This window comes from Tigriopus californicus, chromosome 2 (genome assembly GCF_007210705.1).
Source record: "Tigriopus californicus strain San Diego chromosome 2, Tcal_SD_v2.1, whole genome shotgun sequence".
Classification (NCBI taxonomy): Eukaryota; Metazoa; Arthropoda; class Copepoda; order Harpacticoida; family Harpacticidae; genus Tigriopus; species Tigriopus californicus.
In genome coordinates this window covers 6845355-6867435 of record NC_081441.1, presented here as the reverse complement: position 1 = coordinate 6867435, position 22081 = coordinate 6845355, and the positions used below count along the sequence as shown (strand labels likewise).

General features: G+C 46.4%; 4 protein-coding genes across 4 annotated transcripts; 3 read left to right on the top strand and 1 right to left on the bottom strand.

The window, feature by feature from the left end:
- Positions 1-1958: 1958 nt before the first annotated feature.
- On the top strand, positions 1959-7151 carry LOC131892840 (protein MON2 homolog; the record flags this gene model as incomplete). Its single annotated transcript, XM_059242692.1, is given in 4 exon segments — positions 1959-3713; positions 3887-4038; positions 4106-5154; positions 5222-7151. Coding segments are annotated over 4 exon segments (4730 nt in total), but the record flags the coding sequence as incomplete, so codon positions are not given.
- On the bottom strand, positions 7090-9527 carry LOC131892850 (RAD50-interacting protein 1-like). Its single transcript, XM_059242708.1, has 2 exons — positions 8285-9527; positions 7090-8159 (listed from the first exon to the last, which is right to left on the bottom strand). The coding sequence occupies exons 1-2, from the start codon at positions 9364-9366 to the stop codon at positions 7154-7156; spliced, it is 2088 nt and encodes a 695-aa protein (XP_059098691.1). The 5' UTR covers positions 9367-9527; the 3' UTR covers positions 7090-7153.
- A 2156-nt stretch (positions 9528-11683) lies between these two features.
- LOC131892845 (uncharacterized) lies at positions 11684-14852 on the top strand. The gene has a single exon (XM_059242699.1). The coding sequence runs from the start codon at positions 11949-11951 to the stop codon at positions 14799-14801; it is 2853 nt and encodes a 950-aa protein (XP_059098682.1). The 5' UTR covers positions 11684-11948; the 3' UTR covers positions 14802-14852.
- Positions 14853-14995: 143 nt separating this feature from the next.
- On the top strand, positions 14996-17746 carry LOC131892860 (uncharacterized). Its single transcript, XM_059242719.1, has 2 exons — positions 14996-17235; positions 17339-17746. Exons 1-2 carry the CDS (start codon positions 16833-16835, stop codon positions 17647-17649), a joined length of 714 nt encoding a protein of 237 aa, XP_059098702.1. The 5' UTR covers positions 14996-16832; the 3' UTR covers positions 17650-17746.
- The last annotated feature ends 4335 nt before the right edge of the window (positions 17747-22081 follow it).

The window sequence follows — 22081 nt, the reverse complement described above, 5'->3', positions numbered from 1 at the left end:
GACCAAAAAGGTGACCCTGGTTTGATTGAAGAAAAATCAGGGTTACTTTTGTGATTAACTAACGGGTTTTCGATATTCCGCTAGTGATGCCGTATGCCATTGAAAATGTAAATAGGTAGCCCTAGTTGCAACCTCCGGTGATTTTTTGTTTGATCCCCATCAGTACATCCAGCGTCTAGAAATCTATGAGTAGTGCTACTAAAAAAGCAAGATAGAGCGCACAATATCAGACAAAAATCTTTCCTAAGATTTCGAAAAGTCTTGTATAAATAGAAAATTTCAATGAAAGAAAATGAAGTCTAAAAACAATGAGTAAAACTGTGGCATTTTATCAAATTGCATCAACTGTTCCTGTTGAGAATGAATTAATTGGAACTCTGGACAAAGAACTATTAAGCCTCAAAGGTAAGATTAACCTTTCAATGTTTCATGGTGACCTCACCTTCCTTTCCTACTCCAATGTCCCAATATCCTTGGTTCAAACCCTGCTGTTGGAAGGTAATTCTGTAAGGGGGGGAGATGTGGCGCAGTAGTTAGCACAGTTTCCTTGTTTGAGAGATGTCCTTGGTTCAATTCTCCTCACTAACCTTCCTCCAAAAGGAGACTGGGGTTTGAACCCACGACACCAAGGGAGAAGATTCTTGCCTCTTAGGCTGCTTGGCTACACTAGCTCCTTTTCTTTTCAATTACAGGTAACTTATCTTAAAAACACTAATTTCTAAATATTGAGGTTATATTGCTGTTCAAATGTCACTTTGTTGTTAAAGGAGTTGGTACATTTCAATTCAAGTAAATAACATGATGATGATGCCAAATTTTTTAATTGGACAATAATCTTAGCTGGTAGACTGCTTTTTGCTTCTCTAAAAATTTTGATGGAAATATGTCGAAAACGGTAAACGTTATTCTCCACCGATTAGTTGGCGGTGCTACTTTTTTTAAACTTAACCTAACGTTATCAAACCTAACCTTACCTAACCTAACCCAACCTAAACTAACACGATATATATTGATAGCCCTTAAAGCCTCTATCTAAGCCTTTCTAACAGTTTGTCACAAATTTCAAAATGAGCACCGCCAACTAATCCGTGGAGAATAACGTTTATCGTCGAAAACTCATTTTCTTAAAACTTGCTTCCAGATCTACATATTCTCAGACTGTGTGCTGATTGCTACCTTTTCCCCCTGGAGCATAGAAATAGCAAATATGAGGGTTTTTTGTTAGTTCTTTCTGACATGTTTTCTGGCATATTTTGGTTTCTATCTGAGATATTCCATTATATTCTAGCACAGCATGTTTTGAAAACTAATCTGGCATGTTTAGAGCCCTAAGACCTGGCAGCACTGATTCAGAGACGTATGTGTAATTTGTTTTTACAAGCCAAAGCCGAAGTCAAAGTCAAAGCTAAAGCTCAATCACTCCAAGTCTCGAACCGCCAACAGGAGGAGGAGGAGGAGTATTCCAAGAACACCCAGCCAGCCCCTGAGCCATCCGTCGATCTATCGAATTCTCCAGGGTGCTTATTTACCCACATCATGATGCCGTGGGTCGGTCAGCGCCCGGAATTGGGCGTCTATTTGCACTGACATTTCTGTCTGGCTGTAACCCACCTCTTGATTGGCCCACTTACCTCAGATTGAAACCACAACCATTTACCCATCCACCCACCCATCCATCCTCCTAGCGCCTGTTAACGCTTCCTGGAATTGGAGACGGGCCTAGACCTGGTTCATTCTCGTCTTCATCGTACATCCCCTGATCATGGCCCAAATGGACGGGACCGTGGCGCGGGACAAGCTCCTCGAACAGATCCAGAATGACTTGAAGAACCTCAGCCTGGAGAGCAAAAAGTCCAAGTCTCTTCAGGGACTGCGCGAGGCCACCGAGGAGGCCATCGTCAAGGTGCGCAGTTTAGCCAAAGCCACGGCCACCGGTACGTCCACCCCCACGGCCTCCGATCCCAGTAGTCTGTATTTGGTGACCAATCAGATCCTGTACCCATTGGTTCACGGGTGCGAGAGCAAGGACCTCAAGGTCATCAAGTTGTCTTTGGGCCTCATGCAACGCCTGATCATTCATCAGACCGTGGACTTCAAGGGCGCCCGCTACATCACGGACACGCTGTGGATGCTCATGGAGGCCAACATGGAGGAGCTCAAGATCTTGCAGACCGTCACGTTGTTGCTCACCTCCTCGTCGGTGGTCCAACACGAGACGTTGGCCAAGTGCTTGGTCATTTGCTTCCGGCTCAACTTCACCAAGGACGGCCATTTGAACACCATTGCGGGCGCCACGGTTCGGCAATTGGTGCCCGTGGTTTTTGAGCGCGTGACCGCGCCGGATCAGACCCATCGGCCCGTGCAGGAAGAGCCCAGTCCTCAATTTCTCCAATTGACAGCCCCGCTCTTGCCCAAGCACGCCGATGCTTTTGTCATGGACGCCTACTTGCTCTTTCACGATATCGTGTTATTGGTGGGCGCCGAGCAACCCATCTGGATGACCGGCATCATGGAAATGACGCGCTCGTTCGGGCTCGAATTGCTGGAATCCATCCTGACCAAGTTCCCGCTCGTGTTCACGCAACATCGCGAGTTCACGTTGCTTTTGAAGGAGAAAGTGTGCTCGTTGGTTATTAAATTGTTCTCGCCCAACATCAAATATCGCGGTGGATCCGGTCATCCAGGGGGGATGGCTGCCCAAGATAAGCCGTTTTATCCGATTACGTCCAAATTGATGCGAGTCGTGTCCATCCTGATCTTGGAGTACCACGATATCCTCACCACCGAAACCGAGATCTTCTTGTCATTGGTTATGAAGTTCTTGGACCCGGATAAGGCCTTGTGGCAAAACTGCATCGCCTTGGAAGTCATCCACAAAATCATGGTCAAACCCGAATTGCTGAACTTCTTGTGCGCCACGTTTGACATGAACGAGCACTCTACCAAAGTCTACCAAGATATGATCAACGGGTTGGGTGCCTTCGTGCAAAATGTCATGAGCACGCCCAAGAGTTTCGAGATCGATCATGCTTCTCAGGCTGGAGGCGGAGGCAATGCTTCCAGCGGGTCCTCGGGCAATGCCAATGGATTGGGCGGTGCCAACGTGTACGGCTCCGGCGGGGGCGTCTCGCCTCAGCCCGGGTTCCTCTATCGAAATACTTGGAAGCCCTTGACTCTGAGTTTTGTGGGTGGCCAAACCAAGGAGTTGTATTTAGACGTGAGTGATAAACTGGAGGTTCCCACTGTCTCGGATGGTTACGGGATATCCTTGGCTTACGCGTGTCTGCTGGACGCGGTCCGATCCATGTCCTTGATCATTCCGGTTGAGATGCAAGGCGATCATCTCCGTCCCGACGACCCGGATCGGGCTTGTTGGAATCAGCTCATTGAATCGAGTTGGTGCGGTGTCCTCGCCGCCCTGAGTCTTCTTTTGGATGCCAGTACCGACGATTCGGGCACGGAGAACATTCTGAAAGCCATGGAGGTGTACTCGAGTATTTGCGGTCGCTTGAATGTGAACAAACCTCGTGATGCATACTTGGCTTCGGTCTGTAAGGCCTCTCTACCCCCTCATTACACATTGAACGTTTTGAAATCCACACCGTGTACTCAGAACGTGTCTGGACCATCGAAAAGTCAGGGGGAATCCCATGGCTTGGATGGCAGCAACACACCCGGTGAAGGCGACATTCGCCATCAAGTCGTAGCCATAGGTGAGGTTAACTTTTTCAAAGATGTTTTTTTTNATACATTGCAGATTTATGGCAGCAACACACCCGGTGAAGGCGACATTCGCCATCAAGTCGTAGCCATAGGTGAGGTTAACTTTTTCAAAGATGTTTTTTTTTTCAAGCAATCCTCAACAATTGTTCTGTATCTCACTCAGGCACGCCATTGCCGACCTCTTCTTTACCGGCGTCGGCTCATCAAGGACCCGTGATGTTGACAGCCAAAAATCTGCAATGTATGAGATCCATCTTGTCAGTGGCTCATTGTCATGGCAATCTTTTGGGGCAATCTTGGCACATCATTCTCACCGTGAGTTCATTCTCCGAATGCGTCCGTCTGTCCCACTTAATGAACGAAAGTTCCTGTTTTTCTTCAGACTCTTCAACATTTGGTGTGGATCTTGGGATTGAAACCGGTGACTGGTGGAGGATTGGCCTCCTCGGTTCATACCTCTTCGGGAGAGAACAACTCGGTCATCACAACAGCGGTTCTTGCTGACTTGCCCGTGCTCTCCAACATGGTGTCAAGACTATTCGAATCATCCGACGCTCTGTCTGAAACGTCCATTAGTCACCTAATTGAGGCTCTTTGCCATCTCTCCGAGGAAAGCATGGAGCTGGCCACCACCAATCGCGAGCCGTCCCTCTTCGCAGTGGCCAAATTACTGGAAACGGCTTTGGTCAATCTAAACCGGTTGGACGTGGTCTGGCGGCCCATAACCAGTCATTTGTTGGTAGTCTGCCAACACCCTCATTTACGCATGCGTCAATGGGGTTGCGAGGCGCTAACTTTTCTGACCAAACAGTCTCTTCAGCATAAATTCAGCACGTCCATGAAAGACAATCCTCGTCTGCAAGTCCAATTGTTGTCGCCCTTGGCCGAATTGTGCAGTATTCCGTTTCCTGACGTTCGACAAAAGCAACTGGATACTGTTTTGCATATCTTGCATAGCTCGGGTGAAGTCGTGAGTCACGGTTGGCCTTTGATCTTGTCCATTGTGGGCAGTATCGAACGGCAACACTCCGACATCCTGATTCGAAGTGCATTTCAATGTCTTCAACTGATCTTTGCCGACTTCCTTCCCACGATTCCATACCGATGCTATCCTCAGTGCGTGGATTGTGCCACAACTTTTGGCTCCCAAATCACCGAATTGAACGTCTCTCTGACCGCAGTGGGACTGTTGTGGAATTTGAGCGACTATTTCTACCAAAATGTCAAGATGCTTCGGAGCTTAAGTGTTGAAGGTGAAAACAAGATCTTCCCGGATTTCCCTGGTTGTAAGAACATTCCGTCCTTGGACAAATTGTGGATGTGCCTGTTCTATAAACTGAAGGACCTGTGCTTGGACTCTCGTCCAGCCGTTCGGAAAAGCTCAGGCCAGACCCTGTTCTCGACGATTGCCGCCCATGGATCCGTCCTGGAGTAAGTATCACCTTAACTTTATGGGGCTTTATGAGGAAGACAATCATTTGCTCTAATTTTTTTGTAGCGGGAACACGTGGCAGGCTGTGCTCTGGCAAGTCCTGTTCCCCTTGCTCGACAATGTGATTATCCAGAGTGACAATGCTAGTTCGGAAAAGGTCTCTCAAAGCCATGTGATCATGATCCACCACTCCCGAAATACGGCCCAAAAACAATGGGCTGAGACCAAAGTCCTCACCATTTCCGGCGTAGTGCGGGTCTTCAATACCAAGAGGAAGCTTTTGCGCACAATGGACGACTACTCGAAGGCATGGCTCCTGCTTCTGGAATATGTGGAGAAAATGGCCTTGAGCGATACCATGGAGGTGTCCCTGGCCGCGTTGAAAGCCATGCAGGAGATGGTCGTGTCTTCGGGCGAAGAGCAAGCCCAGAACGCCACGAGTGAGAGTATGGGTTTGCGCGAGGTCAATTGGAACATTTGCTGGAAGACCTGGCTCAAGATCGGACCTCAGAAGACTAAATTCATCACCCACAGTCCGTCCAATTTGTCCCAAGGCCAAGTGCTCATCATCGGGTACATTCAAATCTTTCAAAGCCTGTTCCCCTTCGTCCAATCCCAATTCCGAGTGAGCGATGTCGAAGCCTTGGGCTCGGTGTTGCTTGGGTGCATGCAAGTACCCATCGAGGCAGACATGGAGAGCCCCGACAACCTCTCGCCCGTTCATGCCACGTCCATGGAGAATCTGGCCAAGGTGGAGAAACTAGACTTGAGCACAAGTCGCGAGCTCATCTTCGAGATGTTCGATGTCTACTTCAAAGTGTGCCACTTGGCCTTCCACACACATCCGGAGGAGGATCGATTCCGAGAACGTTTGCTTCTTTTGGGCGAAAGCACGATCGAGCGCATCGGCGACTTCTTCATGGCAGCCGCCAAGATCGAAGATGGGAGCTTCCCCTTGGATGAGGTCATGTTCAAGATCGCCCAAACCTTGCGGACCCCCTTGAAGCTCAAGTACCAATGCGTTAAGCAGAGCAATTGGCGGGTAGCCATCAATGTCTTGATCAAAGTTCTACGCGAGGGCCTGCCATTGGCCAGAAAGCGACCTCAAGGACGCGACTTCAAGACCTTTTGGGCGGAGCTGGCCTTAGTTTTGGAGTTCTTCCTCTTTCCGGACTCGATCCAAGAACAAGATCAAGAGGACAAAATGGCCGACGAGGCCCTGGACTGCCATCTTATCGAGATTCTGCGCGAAGAGGTCCTACCCTACCCTGGGTCCATCCCAACAGATTTCATTCGCAAGATAGTGATCCTGTTGAACAAAGGCTCCATTCACTCGACAATTCATTTGAGCGAGGATTGCAGTGGAAGCGTGGGATTGCGCGAGGATTTCGCCAAGCAGTGCTTTGAGACGCTTTTGGAATTTTCGCTTCTGAGAAGTGAGGATACCCAGCATGCCGAGGAGGAGGTCTTGAGCAAACCTCTTGAGCACGAGGATCCATGCGGGTCGTCGTCCATCACGAATCGCTTAGCTATCACGTCCCTACTGCTTCGTTTCAAGGAAGTCCTGGTGGACGCAATCGATGGGGAGAAATTGAATCGGAACATTCCGCTTCAGCGACAGAAAACGGCCGAGATCGCCTTCGTTCTTCGAGCCATCGCCACCGTGATTTCGTCGATGAAGAAATCCCCTCAGGCCAAGGTAGACAAGAAGACATGGCAACAAGTGATAGCCTTATACCCTTTCCTTGTCCAATGCACGGAGACGAACTCCCCGCAAATCATCAGCTCGGTGAAGGATGCGCTACTCCAGTATCAGGACCTACTCCAGCCTATGCAATAAGAAATGAAAATATATTTCCTCCCATCCTTCCCCATGAGAGAGATATTATGAGCTTTGTATTCACCAGTTTTGCCATTTACGAGACGAGTTGACGTGACGTGAAAATGTTTTATTCATACGAATTCAAATAATAAACTTTATCCATCTATATTTCAAGATCAGGAGGCACTTTGCACATCCAATCTTCTTTCCAGAATTATGCAAGCCAAACTCCCATAAACTGCGTGCACGTTGAAGTCGGCGAGGGCCTCTTTCATAGCATTGATCTCATTGGCGTTCTCCCGTAAGGTATCGACTAAAAGTAAAGCTTCCCCTTTAGGGAGTTGTAGGATTCGCACACTCTCTCCTAGTTTCTTCATCGGATACCGATCCACATCATAGCCGAATTGTCGAAATATCGGTACCACCCCGTGAGACACGTCCAACGCCAATTGGTCGATCCCGTCACGGCTGAAAACGTTGGTCAAGATGACTTGGTTGACGATCAAGTCGCTCAACTCCTTGGCCACAGTGTCCAGAATCAAATGCAGGATATTGGGCTTGACTTTCGAGCTCAGCGTGTCCAAACCGGAGATGAGTGCTTGGAACATGCCCAAAGCGGACACGGACACGTCATCCATGATGCGGTCGTGGTGTTCCAACTCGATGAGCCAATGGTCGGGATGGCGGTAGTCTTCGCTTCGGGATCGGATTTCCTTGGCAATCCCGAGGCCGATATGTTTGCAGTTGTCTTCGATCATGAACCGGAAGCGATCCATCACCTTGAGGAACAAATCCTCCGAGGAGAGCGATTGCAGGCGCAGAAAAAAGGGCAATTCCGTCCATTCTTCGATCGTGCTCACAATGTGGTCGGCCGAGTTCAAGATCATGGTGGATTTGTCACTGGTCACCACCAACTGGGACTGGGGAATGTCGAGCTTGAGGATCTGGACGAGTCGCATGCGGAAGTCCTCGAGTAGTTCACATTGGAGTATCACAAATTTGAGCTTGAGCTCATTCCGCGACAAAATTTGAAATCGGGTCGTCAGACTTTGGAGCAGCGTGACAAACGAGTCGACACACTTCAACACATCAGGATGCACCAACGAGGCCTGCCAGCCCTCTTCATCCAGAATGATGGCCTCGATTTTTTCGAAGGCGTATTTCTGCTCGAGCTGCAACCACCTGAAAAGGAATTAATCACGGAATATCAATCAACCTCCAAGTTTCCCACTCGGGCGATGGAGGGGGGAGCTTGGACATAAGGCCAGGACCAACCGCCATGAAAAATGAGGCTTAAGGTTACTCACCGCAAGTAAATGGATTCGGTGTCCTCCAAAACGGCGATGGGGCGATCGGACACCGGTATATCCACGTCGAACCCTAAGTCCTGGATCGCTTGCGTGAACAAAAGCATCTCGTCGATGGCATGACTGAGCACTAGGTCCTGTTCCAGAATAACAGGTAGGTCTTGCTGCAATTTGGTCTGGATCAGCCCAAAGAGACCCTGACACAAGCGCGGATGAACCCGATTCCAATCTGAATCTTCAGCCGGGGCGGTCTGCCCACGCCCAGCCCCCATCACGTCCAAGAACTGCCGCGATCGCTCCAGCCAAAGCTTGACCTGTTGTAAATACCATTCGGGTCGAACCAAACTGTTGGTCTTTTTGGCGCCCGAAAAATGGTACTGGAAACGTCGGGTCAAAGGCTGCAAAAGTAAGGCCAAGGCGTCACAGGGGGCCACGGGCGGGCCCGAGAGCGACCCCACCCATCCGTCCCATCGGTGGGCCAACGCCCACAGACTTTGAAATTGACCACCCAGCACCGCCCGGTCGACGCTGAGTTGGCCGATGGCCGTGGTCTCGCTCAAAACGCAATCCGGATATTGACTGTCCGCCAGCACCCGGGCCAGTTGATCCTGGATTTGCGGCACGAGGCTCTGGCCCAAGGTGTGGATATTCTGTCGGACGAAATCGCGGAGATGAGCGCAAGCTGAGCTTTCAAGGAGGCGGTCCAGCGCGCACAAGGCGCTGACGTGCACCAAAGCGCGATCTAACTCCGGGTGGCCCCTCAGGGCGGGCTGAACGACGGACGGGTCGGGCCGGGCGGCTAACCGCAGTTGGTCTTGGGCCGCTTGAGCTAGAGCATGGGCCCATTGGCTCCAGCCCATCCATTGACGCAGGCCATCCCCTTGAACCAGGGCCGCAATGGCGTCGGGTGGGGCTAGGGACGGCGAGGCGGCCGGCCGTGCCAGACGAGCTAGGGTGCGGCGAGTCGTTTGCGTGTGCGCCTGCAGACGAGTGACGAGCTCCGCGGTTCGCTCCATGACTGGCCGGGCACCAGTCGGCCAATCCACGGGTGAGCCCGCCCCGCCCTCGGGGGTGCTCATCATTGCAGGGTGGATGAGGGGGTTGGTTGGGGAGCAATGATGGGGTGGATCGATGGATGGCGTTGGTTTTTATGAATAGGGATGAGCTGTGACGTGGATGAACATCATGATGATGATGGCCATGAATTGATTGTTGAGTGTGGAATGTTGATGGAAAGAGAGTGAATCAAATGGACTTTTGGAGTCCCATTCTGGTACGTTAGTTGCGTGATTATGAAAATATAGCATTGCGTTAGGTGAAAGCTTTGATGCCATCTTTATCACAATTGTAAGCCAATACGGCTTCTTTTTAGGCATCTACCACGGTTAGATGTGCGCAGCTGAAAACGTTATCTTCAATTGAAAACAAAGTCACAAATTGCAGTCATGAGAACAATGAATTGCTACTCGTTTACAATTACCCTGACATTTTTCATAAAGCCCCACCTTTCTTGCTGTCAGAATAACAAGACTAAGCCCAGCCAGCCACAGGCAAATAGGAACACAGTGGCCCATAATCTGTTCCATGATTATGGACAATTATTATGCTGATAGTTGAAGGTGGTATTTTCAGTTTCATACATGTGTGCATAGCAGGCATCCAAAAAGACTTGTCTATTGAAAAGGGATTTGTTTACCTTACTTTTAAGAGGAAGGTCTTTAGACATGTTTACTAATGTAGTGATGGTTAATGATTTTTGATAAGCCATAACAATATTTTATGTCTGTGAAGTGAGAAAAAGTTCGTTCAAATTAAATCACAAAGATAGTGGGTGGTGCTTGTCACATTTGCCAGACATAAATTCAAGCTTGGCTTGTTTCACCCATCCAAATACTAGTCTGACATAGTTTCATTATCTTTACTCCCAATCCATTCCTAGGTAAACAACCTAGTCCAAAACAGGAGGCATTTAAGGCAGGGCAAAAAAGCCCTGTGATCTTCTTGGATTGACTGATGGTTAGGGACAGGCAAAAATGTGTAAAGAATTTAGGTCCCTAAAGACGATTTTATTCACATTTCACCTTTATCTACACCTTTTAACTTTTATTTTGCACTTTTTTTGGCACATTTGGCCTAAAACTGTTGTTTTGGTTGCCATCAGAACTTTCTTGCCGTTAGAATTGGTTTCAAAATTTGAAACCAAAGACTGCCGACTAAATAAGGATACAAAAAGCTGAATTTGAGCAAATAACGTCAATGATTAATTTGTGAAGGCCAAACAAACTTCACTTTTGGTTGAGAAGCAAGGGAAAACAGAAATGAGAAGAGCCAGTTTCAAGTCCAAAGAGATAAGCTCATCAGGGCGCTAAGTTAGTTAAGCAGCCTCAAAAATGCACCATAGCTGCTTTCCTTAACTCCTCCAGGCTAACCGTGTTCTCTTTTTGAGGAAGAAAAATCTCAACTTTTCCTTTGCCAAATGTAGAAACTAGATCAATGTTGCAGAATTACTGCTGTAAAAAGAGGAAAAATAAGCAGGGGGACACTCTTTTCCTTGACCTAAGTCAAAGCAAGTTGTGTCAATTTGGTCCAAAATTGAGACAAAATATTTGTTTATGAAGGTGCTTTTCAGATTTGTACTACTTTGTACATCCCTTCTCTTCGACTTTATTTGCACCTTTTGTCACACTATTTGGTCTTTTTGCCCCCTTTTTCTGCCAGTTTTAAGCTTATTTTTGCACCTTTTTGTCTCTTAAAGGTTTTGCTGCTTTACACATATAGCCCGACCCTACCCACGGTGTTGAGGATGACATTGATGAGACCGCATAACGCAATGCAGCAAATTGATAACCACGCAATGAAGGCACAAAAATCAGACTCCAAAAGCCTGTTTGAAGGGATTGGTTGAATCAATCAAGTGGATCAACAGCCAACACAACAATGAATTAGGGTGTCAGAAAGCCGGTCTCGTTGCGGATCACGTGGGGCCGGTGGAATTCAAGGATGGAAAATTGCTCGGTTTCACCGGTTTCACCGGTTTCACTCCTAACTGAATGGTGAGCTTGGAGATAAACGTTATTCTCCACCGATTAGTTGGCGGTGCTCATTTTTAAATTTGTGACAAACTGTTAGAAAGGTTTGGAGAGAGAGTTTAAGGGCTATTAATATCGTGTTAGGTTAGGTTGGGTTAGGTTAGGTAAATTAGGTTAGGTTTGATAAGGTTAGGTTAAGTTTACAAAAGTAGCACCGCCAACTAATCGGTGGAGAATAACGCTTACCGAGCTTGGCTGGGGCCAGCCAGGTCCAGCTTGCAGTATTTCACTCCGGATGCATGGCCAATTACAAGTCACACTGGTCTCTAAGAGCATAACAATAAATACCTTGGCCGTACAGCAGACCCCCCCCAAATCTCTCCTTGATAGGTTGAACTAGGTTGAACTCGAGGGCTTGTCAGAGAAAACCCACTCCCACGGCCTAGCCCACGCCCTCTAGGTTGAACCACTGGTTGAACCTAGGGACGCTAGGGACCCTGGATGCATGCACCCACTGAGATTGGACAATTGGTGTGCGATACACGCCTGACGCTCGCGGTTCGTTCATTGCCGTGCATTCTTCGCCTGGGACTTGGGTCCGGATTCGGGCCAGCCCCACCCATCACTGCCCCATCATGGATACGCCCACGCTCGAGTACCTGCTCAACCCGGACATTTTAACGTCCAAACTAGCCCACATGAGCGAGGACGAGGCCCTCCAAACCCTCAAGACTTTGCTCACCGTCCTCCAGATGGAGAAGGCCAAGATGCCCCATCCCAGCAGTGCCACCATACCGCCCACGCCCCATGCCAGCCCCCACGCTTCGCCCCACCCGCACCTGGACTCGCCAGTGGGCAGTCCTTTGCCGGCCGACAGCTCGGAGGGTGGGGCCGGGATATTACCGCCGTCGCCGGGCGTGTCGGAATCGCTGGCTCTGTCTACCCGCAAACAGTTGCTCCTCCAACGGATGGTGCTGCAAATCACGGCCCAATTGGATTGGCGCCTGGGCCTGCTGGACCGTGAGCTGCCCTTGGCCTTGCAGCAGCAGCTCATGGACACGTTGGTCACGGCCGCCTCCGTCCAATCCATCATCGCCCAACTCCGCTTGGAGAACGTCGAGAGCTCGCTCTCCGGATTGAACACGCGCTCGGGCCTATTCGCCCTGACCTTCTTCTTCCGCTGGACCATCCGTAGTTTGGCCGTGCTGCGGCTACCCTCGCCCACCGGGGCCAAGGCGCTGATCTACGCCTCGCCATTCCGTCATCTCAAATTGCCCAACATGTCCACCGTGGTTGGGGCCGATCCCAACATCAACGATATCCTGTTCAATATCGCCAAAGTGGCCCTCCGGTCCCTGCAATACTTACTGGGCGTGACACCGGCCTTTGACTCGATCCCCTCGCCCAGTTCGTTCTGGTTGGAAAAAGGCGGACTCACTTGCACCGACGCTGATTGGTCGCCCCGCCCCAATGTCAACTGGACTTCGGCCATTCTCTACGACTTGGCCTTGCACTACGTCAATAACGAGGAATATACTCAGAGTCACCACAAACTCCAGCTGCTCATGAAGATCCCGGACCACCAGCTATCGCCCGACGTGGACCTGAACATTTATCAAGGTCTCAAATTAGCTGTAGGTCAACGCGAGTTCGAGCCTCCACCCTTCGATGCCGACAATCATGAGGCCATGACTACCATGATGCGGGCTGTTCGCCAGCAAAAACGCCCCTTCTTCTGGCACTCGCACATCGAACGCGCCGCTTCCTACTACCAACACGGGCAAGCCCGGGACATGATTCAATACAACGCCCACATCCGCATTCGCGACTCTTGTCCACCCAACTACGACACGCTCGCCATTTCGAATGAGGACTATGAAGCGTCCCACCCCGAGAAGGCCACCGCCGACTCGCGGAAAGACGAGATCTTCGCCACTTTCAATGATCTCGATTCGTGTCACAGCCTGTTGTTCTCGTCGGAGAAGCCAAACTTCTCCTCGTCCCACGTCTACGAGCCTCGTTCCAAACGTGCCAAACTCAAGAAACGCGTGCTCTTGGCCAATTTGTTCCGTGCCACGAAGCCGGAGAAACTGAGTAAGCTCGTGAACGATACGAACAAGGTGCAGCCGGTGCTTAGAGCCACGACACGGTGGTCCGTGGACTCGGTGAATCCTCAGGAGATTTTGGCTACTCTGAATCGAGGCGGAAAAGACACCAATGTGGACTTTGTGTTGCTGTCCAAGGTCAATCAATTGCTCAACATCAACCAGACAGTGGAGGCTCGAGCCTTGCTCAAACTCGTGGAAGACAAGAACTCGAAGGGACTGGCCGGAGCATTGCGGAACATTCAGTTTCAGGTTCTCTCGGCCGAGTTGTGTCACTTCTTCGTCGAGAAGAAACTCGCCCCCAATGATCTCGTGTCGAAATGCCGAGAAACCCTCACCAATCTGAGGCTGCTCTTCACCGATATTCAGACGCATCACTTGGACAATTGTCTCGTAACTCTGATCAACCGCGAAGATTGGGAGTTCATCATGACCTTGGAAGAGCCCCGTTGGCTGATGCTTCAGATCACCCAGCTCCTCATCACCATCACCAACATGGCTCGAAATGGCACCACCAACTTGAGCCTTCAGCGTCAAAGTGATTTGAAGCGAAGCTGTCAAACCCTCGCCGAGCTCATTTGCCCGCTTCTTCAATCATCGGGAAAGCGAGGCCGAGGCGCCGAAATTGTGGTGGGCAAGCAATCTGAGAAGCAAATCCTCGTCAACTATCTGGTCAAGATTCACCACCCTGAGATCCTGAACATCGTAGCCTCGATTCTAATCACGTTGTACAAGTACTCCAATGACGACACCACTCTGAAGGTGGCCCATGGATTCCCCACCCTTCCATTGTCGGCTGTGGGCATTCAGACCATCGGTTTAAGTCCCGACCAATTCGTGAACCTAGTACAACAATTGGCTGAGCGAGCCCATCCTCACGACCTGATCCAATGGACACGCCTCCAAGGTGAATTGCAGTTCTCAGTGGGTAGTTATGCCTCGGCCTTGCCCTATTACTTGGAGTCACTCATCGTTCAAACGCACTTTTGTCAAAAGGCGCCACCTTCACTCTCTATGGATCATGATGACCAGACGTTGCCGCACATGGTCAAGTGTCTGCGGGAATTAGGCTGCCATTCCTTTGCCGTGGCTCTCTGTCAGTGTATGCATGACGTCGACTATTGTCTGGCTTTCAAAAGCTTGGAAGAGAGGCAGAGTAATGATGCCATGGACGGTTTGTATTCCAAGATGTGGGACACCACCATTCTGGAATACGCCGTGTCAATGCACACGAAACGGGGAGAACAATCGCGCAAGAAGAGCGCCTTGGAGAAGATCGCTTCCTTGGAAGTAAACACAAACAATAACATGGAGATCTTACGAGAAGTGGCTTTGAACCGACGATCCCAACTCGTGCGGTGTCTTTGCTTAAAGTTTCTATGATACAAGTCAGCTCCCATCATGCTGGAGAGGTGAATGAATGAACGAACGAACGAACGAACACATACACACACAAGTTTGATCAATGGAGTCTTGTTCTCCCTTGTGGTTTTCATGAATAGGCAGGGAGGGACTTCGCAAGGACATCATCTATTATGTATGGATGCTTATGGTGGGGAATTGAATTTGGATTGATCATATGTCCCCGATACGCTTTTAGCCAAGCGTAGGATTAACCATAGACTTCTAGAGATTTAGACTGCGAACAGAAGGGAAAATTTCGTATCTCCTGGACCATTCACTTCATTCACAATTAGCATTTCATAGGATCACAAGCTCTTGTCAAATAGACGAATTTGGCCATATTTGGGACCAAAATCATTCTTAGGATCCTCAAGAGATGTGGCCAAAGTTATGTAGTAATCCCTAGGTAAAGTTTAAATTTTCGGCCTGCTCTAGGTCAGCTGCATAAGCTTTTGACAATGGAAATTGGAAACGACCCACTCTATCAATATACGCGCTCATATAACTTGCCACTTAATGAAGAGATTTAAGTTTCTGATTTCATCACCATTTGGTCCAGAAAAGTGGTCCAGAGCTGTTCCGAACATGAGCAGGTCGATTTGGTGGTGAAAGCCCATTCAAAGTCCATATTTTATGACGGTCGTGGATTAGTTGAACTCTCCAACTGATCAACCGGCGCACTTACTCGTAAGCATGAAAGGAGTAAGTACGTACAAACAAGACCTAATAATGGGTCACTTGAGAATTCAAAATAAAGCTTATTTGGAAGCTTGAATGATCATTGATCAGGTATTTCTTGTACTCAGTGACTACCTGATGCTCAAGTTAAACATGAACTAATAATCTAAAAAGCTGAACCATAGCGACATCAAATTTCAAAAAACGGTCTACAATTGTCGCCTTTTGGTCTTTCTATTTCCACTTATTGACGCCGATCTTGGGCGAATACAAATTGAGTAAAACACGACCGAATCCAAGGCCTGTCAAAACACATCAGATATTCAAATCTTGTATTAGAGAGAAAAATGTGTTTTTATATATGCGTATTAAGGCAAAGTAGTCTAATTTGTGGTTATGATTGCTAAAACGATTAATGTGTTAGGATTCCAATGCTTGCACTAAAAACCCAGCACACCCGTTGACAGGAGCTCTACTGTAATCATCGGTTACATGCTGTGTAGAGGTTTAAAAAAAGCGATCTACCCTCATGTAACATTCGAATCTCGTCTGTCTCATGTCCAAATATTTGTTCCATGAATGTCGACGTCTTGAGAGAACAGATGTACTGTATGCAATAGGTAAAGTATTACTGTACTGTACGAGTAAATTATGAAATGGCGGCGTGAAATCATAGCTTCTTTGTGTGGACACTGAAAAAGTAACCTCCAAGCTTGCAATGCGTTTCGACGGACAATTTTAAGAAACTCTTCATTTTCCCACGGGCGGAAATGAGTACATTGCACATTGTGCGGCGACGTGCCAGACCATTGAACACTGTACTAGTTACTCACTCACTCACTCAGTCTTCAGTACAAAGCAGGTAAAAACTTGCCAAAAGGTAGTATGCACCGTCGAAAGGAGCCGCCAATTGTGGGGCAGGCAGATCCAAGACCCCTCTTCTTCTTCGTCTTCTTCTTTACCACCACCACCACCAATGAAACGACCAACCAACCTCCAATCATCAACCATCAGCTCAAGTGCCGCGGTGGTTGCGAACTCCAGCAGCTCCTGAAACAACCAAAGTGAGGGAAGACAGGGAATAGATAGACGTATGGGTGGTGGTGGTGGTGGTGAATGGATGGATGGATGGATATACATACGTTTGGATGGATGGAAAAGAAAGAAGGCACGACAAAACAGCGACGAGCCAAGAACTGGTAAACACTAATGGGGTGCGGTTCAAATTTTGATCATGCCATGGATCATTAGATCAAGAGTAATTGATTGGAACATCAACAAGTGTGCAACCCGACACGAAGGCCAGTGATCACGAGTGTGTTCCATTCATTCATGGCCACAAGACTCCTCAACACCATGAAGGCCACCCAAAACGTGCTCCTTTTCTTGACATTTCTGACGAGCTGTTTAGCGATTGCGCTTTTGGCCGCCAGTCTGGGCACAGAAAGTTGGATCGTGTCCGACGCCCAGCGCCCTTCCAATCCCAAAGCCCAAGGGACAATCAACTTTGGACTGTTTCACGGGACTCGGCGTCTCAACCACGGCTTTGGCGAGCGTATCTACCCCATGAATGTGTTTCAAGTTCAGTATCGAGAGCAAAACTTTATGATCAGAGAGCTCTATGTGACCACGATCGTGTGCGTGGGGGTGGCCATCTTGTTTGGGCTGATCAGCGGCTCCCTGGCCTTGTACAACATCAGCACCATCCCTTCCGAGGCAGTTTGCCATTACCCGGGTAAGAGAAATTCATGGTTGAAGGACAAAAATGAGACAATGATCAATCAACCATTATAGTATATTTATCTATTTATGTATTCATTCAATCCATTAATCGACAGGATTGGTGGCTTTCAACGTGATTGGCTTCCTCTCGTCCTTGGTGGCGATCATCACGTGGATCATACAATACTTCATTAAATTTCGTGGCAACGTCCTCATTCGAGAGGACCAACTCAATGGAGGCTGGAAATCGGAGGGTTTGGCCTCGGTGGGCTACTCATTCTGGATGGTGTTTGTGGCTTCGGTGATATTCTTCCTGAACTCAGTCATTGTGTTGATCCTTCAAAAGCGGTTTACCCGAGGTCGGAGGACCAAAAACCACATCATTGACAACACCAAACCCACCAATGGAAACCTCATGTTATATTGAGAACTCGTCGTCGTTGTCGTCTCACATATCCTAAATCAAGTATCATCTGCTGCCATAATAATTAAAAAGCAATCAGTGATTGCTAGCTAATACAAAACTGCCCAGGCGTTGTTTTCTTGACAAGGCTGGTGGCTGTTTGTTACTTGGGGCCTTTACCGCTTGGCTGGTCTCACTCTTAATCAATCGGACACAAGGCCACCGTTTCTAGGAAGTTCGATCGCGCTAACGACCTATCAAAAAGAGCTCAGGATAGCAGGTATAAGGAGCTTCCTAACTCATGTATTATCTACGAACTTCATGAGATCCTCGAGAAAAAAAACCCGAAGGACTTTTTAAGGCATTGGACCCATTGGGCTATTGGGCAAGGGAACCCAAACTAGCGCGCGTTAAATGAATTGGAACTAGTCCACATATTTCCGAGCCGTGTTCTTTTTTTTGTTTTGTTTTTTTGTTTTGTGAGGATCGAATGAATGAGTCTCATTTGACCAACAAAATTTGCTATCACATCCATTCAAAGTGCCAACTATAGGCATAAGACGATGTCAAGTTCGGTGCCAGGTTGGTTTGAAGTCTTTGGGAATGGGTTTTAGTGTTGATAAGTTGCGAATCATGATGTCCACAAGATTTGGAGCAATAAGGGCGTGAAAATAAAGAAGCCCTGAACAAGTGAACAAGTGTCAAGATCGTGTTTGAGATTAATGCGATTGGAGCAAGAAACAAGCCGTTTACGTTGAAGAAATATTGATGACAATGTTCCCGCGACTTCATTTTGTATCTCTTACCTAGTCACCATTGTAAATATGCCTAATACCGCAAATGGTCATGACTGGACTAAAAAGCAGAATATTTTTGAGAACTTAATACTGCACGCTTGCTTTCTAAATTAAGTCTGAAGATTCATTCACAAAACATTTTCCTTTTCCTTTGTGACCCACACATAAAAAACCAAGACAAGTGTTCAGAAATTGAGTTGAAATATCTAAAAAAACATGTCATGAATTACATCAACATCAAATAGAATGTCACGCGAAGAATTGTGCGATGTTAAGTAGAACTAATGTCGCAATAGTGCTGTCCATCGTTTGAAAGCGGCATCTTACATTCCTTGTCCTTTAAAATAAACCGATCAAGGCATTACTAATAATAAGTTGTTAAGAAGGCGGAGGGTGAAAGTCTTACGTTCAACTTACATATTATCCAAGTTTCTTTAATCACTCAATTTTGTTGCCCATACAATACTGCCAACGACTAACAATCTAACAAAATGCGAAATTTTCATAAATTCCCTTCTGGCTAAAAACTAGAGGTTCTTAGTTTTATGGGATTTCCGCTCACAGGTAACGAGTCCCCAATCCTCTTCCTCCTTTTGATTGGCACATTATAATCCATGTGACAACGTAGAGGCCACAGGGATTTTCAGCGATAATTCAAAACGTGAAAACTGGACTGTTCCTAGAGTTAATTTCACAAGATTATTCTAGTCTTGCTCAAATTTTCTATGACTTGTGAGATTTAATTTTGCCGAAATGTTCAGTTTTTTATTTCACTCACTTTCCTGACTCTGTTTGACACTTTTGATCATTTGTTCATCCTTATGTTGACGACATGACACGACACAGCAACGTATGTTTCATAGTATAAATCAGAAAACACGAAGGGGCCCGATGCTTCTTTCAAAAAATTGGTAATTTACCTGTAGAAGGTATTATAGGTCTTATAAGTGATACGAAGTAACCAAATGGGCATTTCATTTTATGAAATGCAAATGAAGCTTTTAATCTGCAAAATCAAATACTTTTAAGTTGACATTTTATTACGAAATATTGGTCATTGATGATGCTAGAAATTAATGATTAAGAACTTTGCCATAACATTTTTACAGACCAGCGGGGTAGAAGCAACTAAATCACAAGTAACGAAATTACAGTAATTCGCTACCTTTTCGAAAAAGGAGATGAAATCCCACTACATTTTAAAACGCTGTAATTGTAACGACCCAAAAATAAAAGAAATTAGTTGTTATTCGTTCCTTTCTTCAGACTCCAGAGAGACATTTAATTTTTTGTTTCTCTCTTGGCAACTGAGTAAACTTGGAGCTTTTAAGGCAATCTTAACAGAAATTTTCATATTTTCAGATATCCTAAAGAAAGAAGCCCAGGGCTGAAAATTGTGCTTGCTTTTAACAACCTTGAATGTATATGTGGTTTCAAATGTTGTTATATTTGCACCGCTTTACTGTTTATATCTCCTCATTCAAATTCTGTTGAATTCGAAAACCTATCCCACAGTGACATCTTGCTTTGGCTTGAGTACCGGCATGTTGCACCAAATTTCTCCATTCTCCCCATATCCACCCATGACTTTATTCGACATCATTGGTTGAGCTCAGGAAAAGATGTCAGTTTTTGATGTGAAATATCTAGATGAAATATACTCAAGAAGAAGGTAATACATGTATGTACATTGACACATTTACTCAGTAAGTATTTTGAAAGTCGCTAGAAATTTTGAAAATGCTTAAAATATTTAATCAAATACTGTCAAAAGTTATTATTTTTAGTACGTTTTGGAAGACAGTTTTAAATAACAACAAAAAAGATGAAACCGAAATAAACAAACCAGTTTTCCTACGTTTCATTTTCCAATTTAAATTGATACTGTTGAAGTTGTTCAAATTTGGAAAACAAATTATTTTTCAAATATGCAGTCCCATTGGTCTAGCCAAACGAGTATGGCCAAGAATGGGAGTAATGCAGTGCTAAAATTACTTGGTTTTTGGATTCAAAGCTGAGACCTCGGAGGCCCCCTTTCATTAAAATGTTGGCAGGAAAACAATAATTTTTAGAACTGTTTGAAACAAAAATACAACTTTTGATTTAGTAAAGTAGGGTCTTGATGAGACAAATAGCCTGAAATATTAGTCGTGTAAATTTTTTAGCAAAAGTAATTGTAACGAGTAACAATTTTTTGGCATGTAATGGTTGTTTTACGAATTACCCTTTTTGGCCAAAGTAGTTATGCCTGTAATTCGTTCCTTTTATTGAGGAACGACAAATGCCCTGCAAATCAGCAACAAGATTTCGTGAACAGACAAGTTCTTTACTTCTTTTTCTCACTGCATGCAGAGTTCAGACAGGATGCCTTCACCTGCGTAAGGTTAACAAAAAAGCGTTCAATAACAGGGATAGGTTAGTTTAGTAAGGGGCAGGATTGTCTTTGCCTATTCGGTGTTCGATCTCACTTTTTACATTTGCACTGTATAAAAAGAGAGCCGTTATTTTCTAATCATATTCAAAACTTAATCCATTGTGTATTGTATTGACTCACCGTTTCGACAAACAAATTTGAATAAGAATTGTCCATTTAGTTAGAGCGGCAGCATAGTCAGGTAGCTGTATGTAAATATTGTTGGCTAGGTAGAATGAATATACAAGTTGTTCTCATCAGCAAAGAATAATACATGATTGTAGTCTGGCCTGTGATATAAATGGCTAGGAACTGTAGATAATGAATCAGCCAACTACCATCTACAATAATTAACTGCATTAAAATGACGGACGTTGCATCCACCATACATTGTGACCGTAAAGTTCTGGCATCATTAAGGTCTTGCGGCATTTTATATTTCTCGCTTCATATGCACTGGTTCTGATTATAAAGAAGACACTTGGGTAACCAAAGGCACGTGCTAGATATTATCAACATTAAAGATTAAGAGGGAAATCCAATTAACACAAAGGTACAATAGCTGTTTCAGCCAAGGTGTACGTATTGGTTGCCGAAGTATCACTTCTCTGGAAAAATGAAATATCGCCTGACACCAAAGACGCCCTCAGAGGGCGTTTGGTTGGTATGATTGGGGCTGGAATGACTCAATTAGCTACTTCTAAGACCTTGGATATCTTATTGCGCACTGTCAAACTTTGGTGAGCTCGCAAGGTTGTGACAGGAGTGATCAAGCATGTGCTAAGCCTGAACTTGGGAAAGAGCCTACAGAGCACCTGAAAACTGTCAGCTAGGCTAACCAAAAATTTATTGGTGGGTAGGGACCACCAGAAGGTTAATTTGATCATTGGACGTATACATGGAATGCATATTCATTTTGAAGGCCAGGCTTATAATGAATAGTCTGGTCATCTTTAAAGGCAGAGCTATTGTTGACTTTTCATCAATCTTTAATTGGTGGCCAAAATGGGACAAGACCTACTACATCTTAACAAAAGATATTTTAAATCAGGGATTCAATGAGACACTCTCACAAAAAAACGTTTTCAGGAAGTCGAAAAACAAATATTTCATTATGGTGTGCATTTGTGGACCAAAAGACCTGACTCAATTCAGAGGGACATCTTCCTTTGGCTTGAATACCGGTATGCTGCACCAAATTCTCCAAATCTCCACTTTTCCCTGACTTAAACTACTGGTTTTCTAA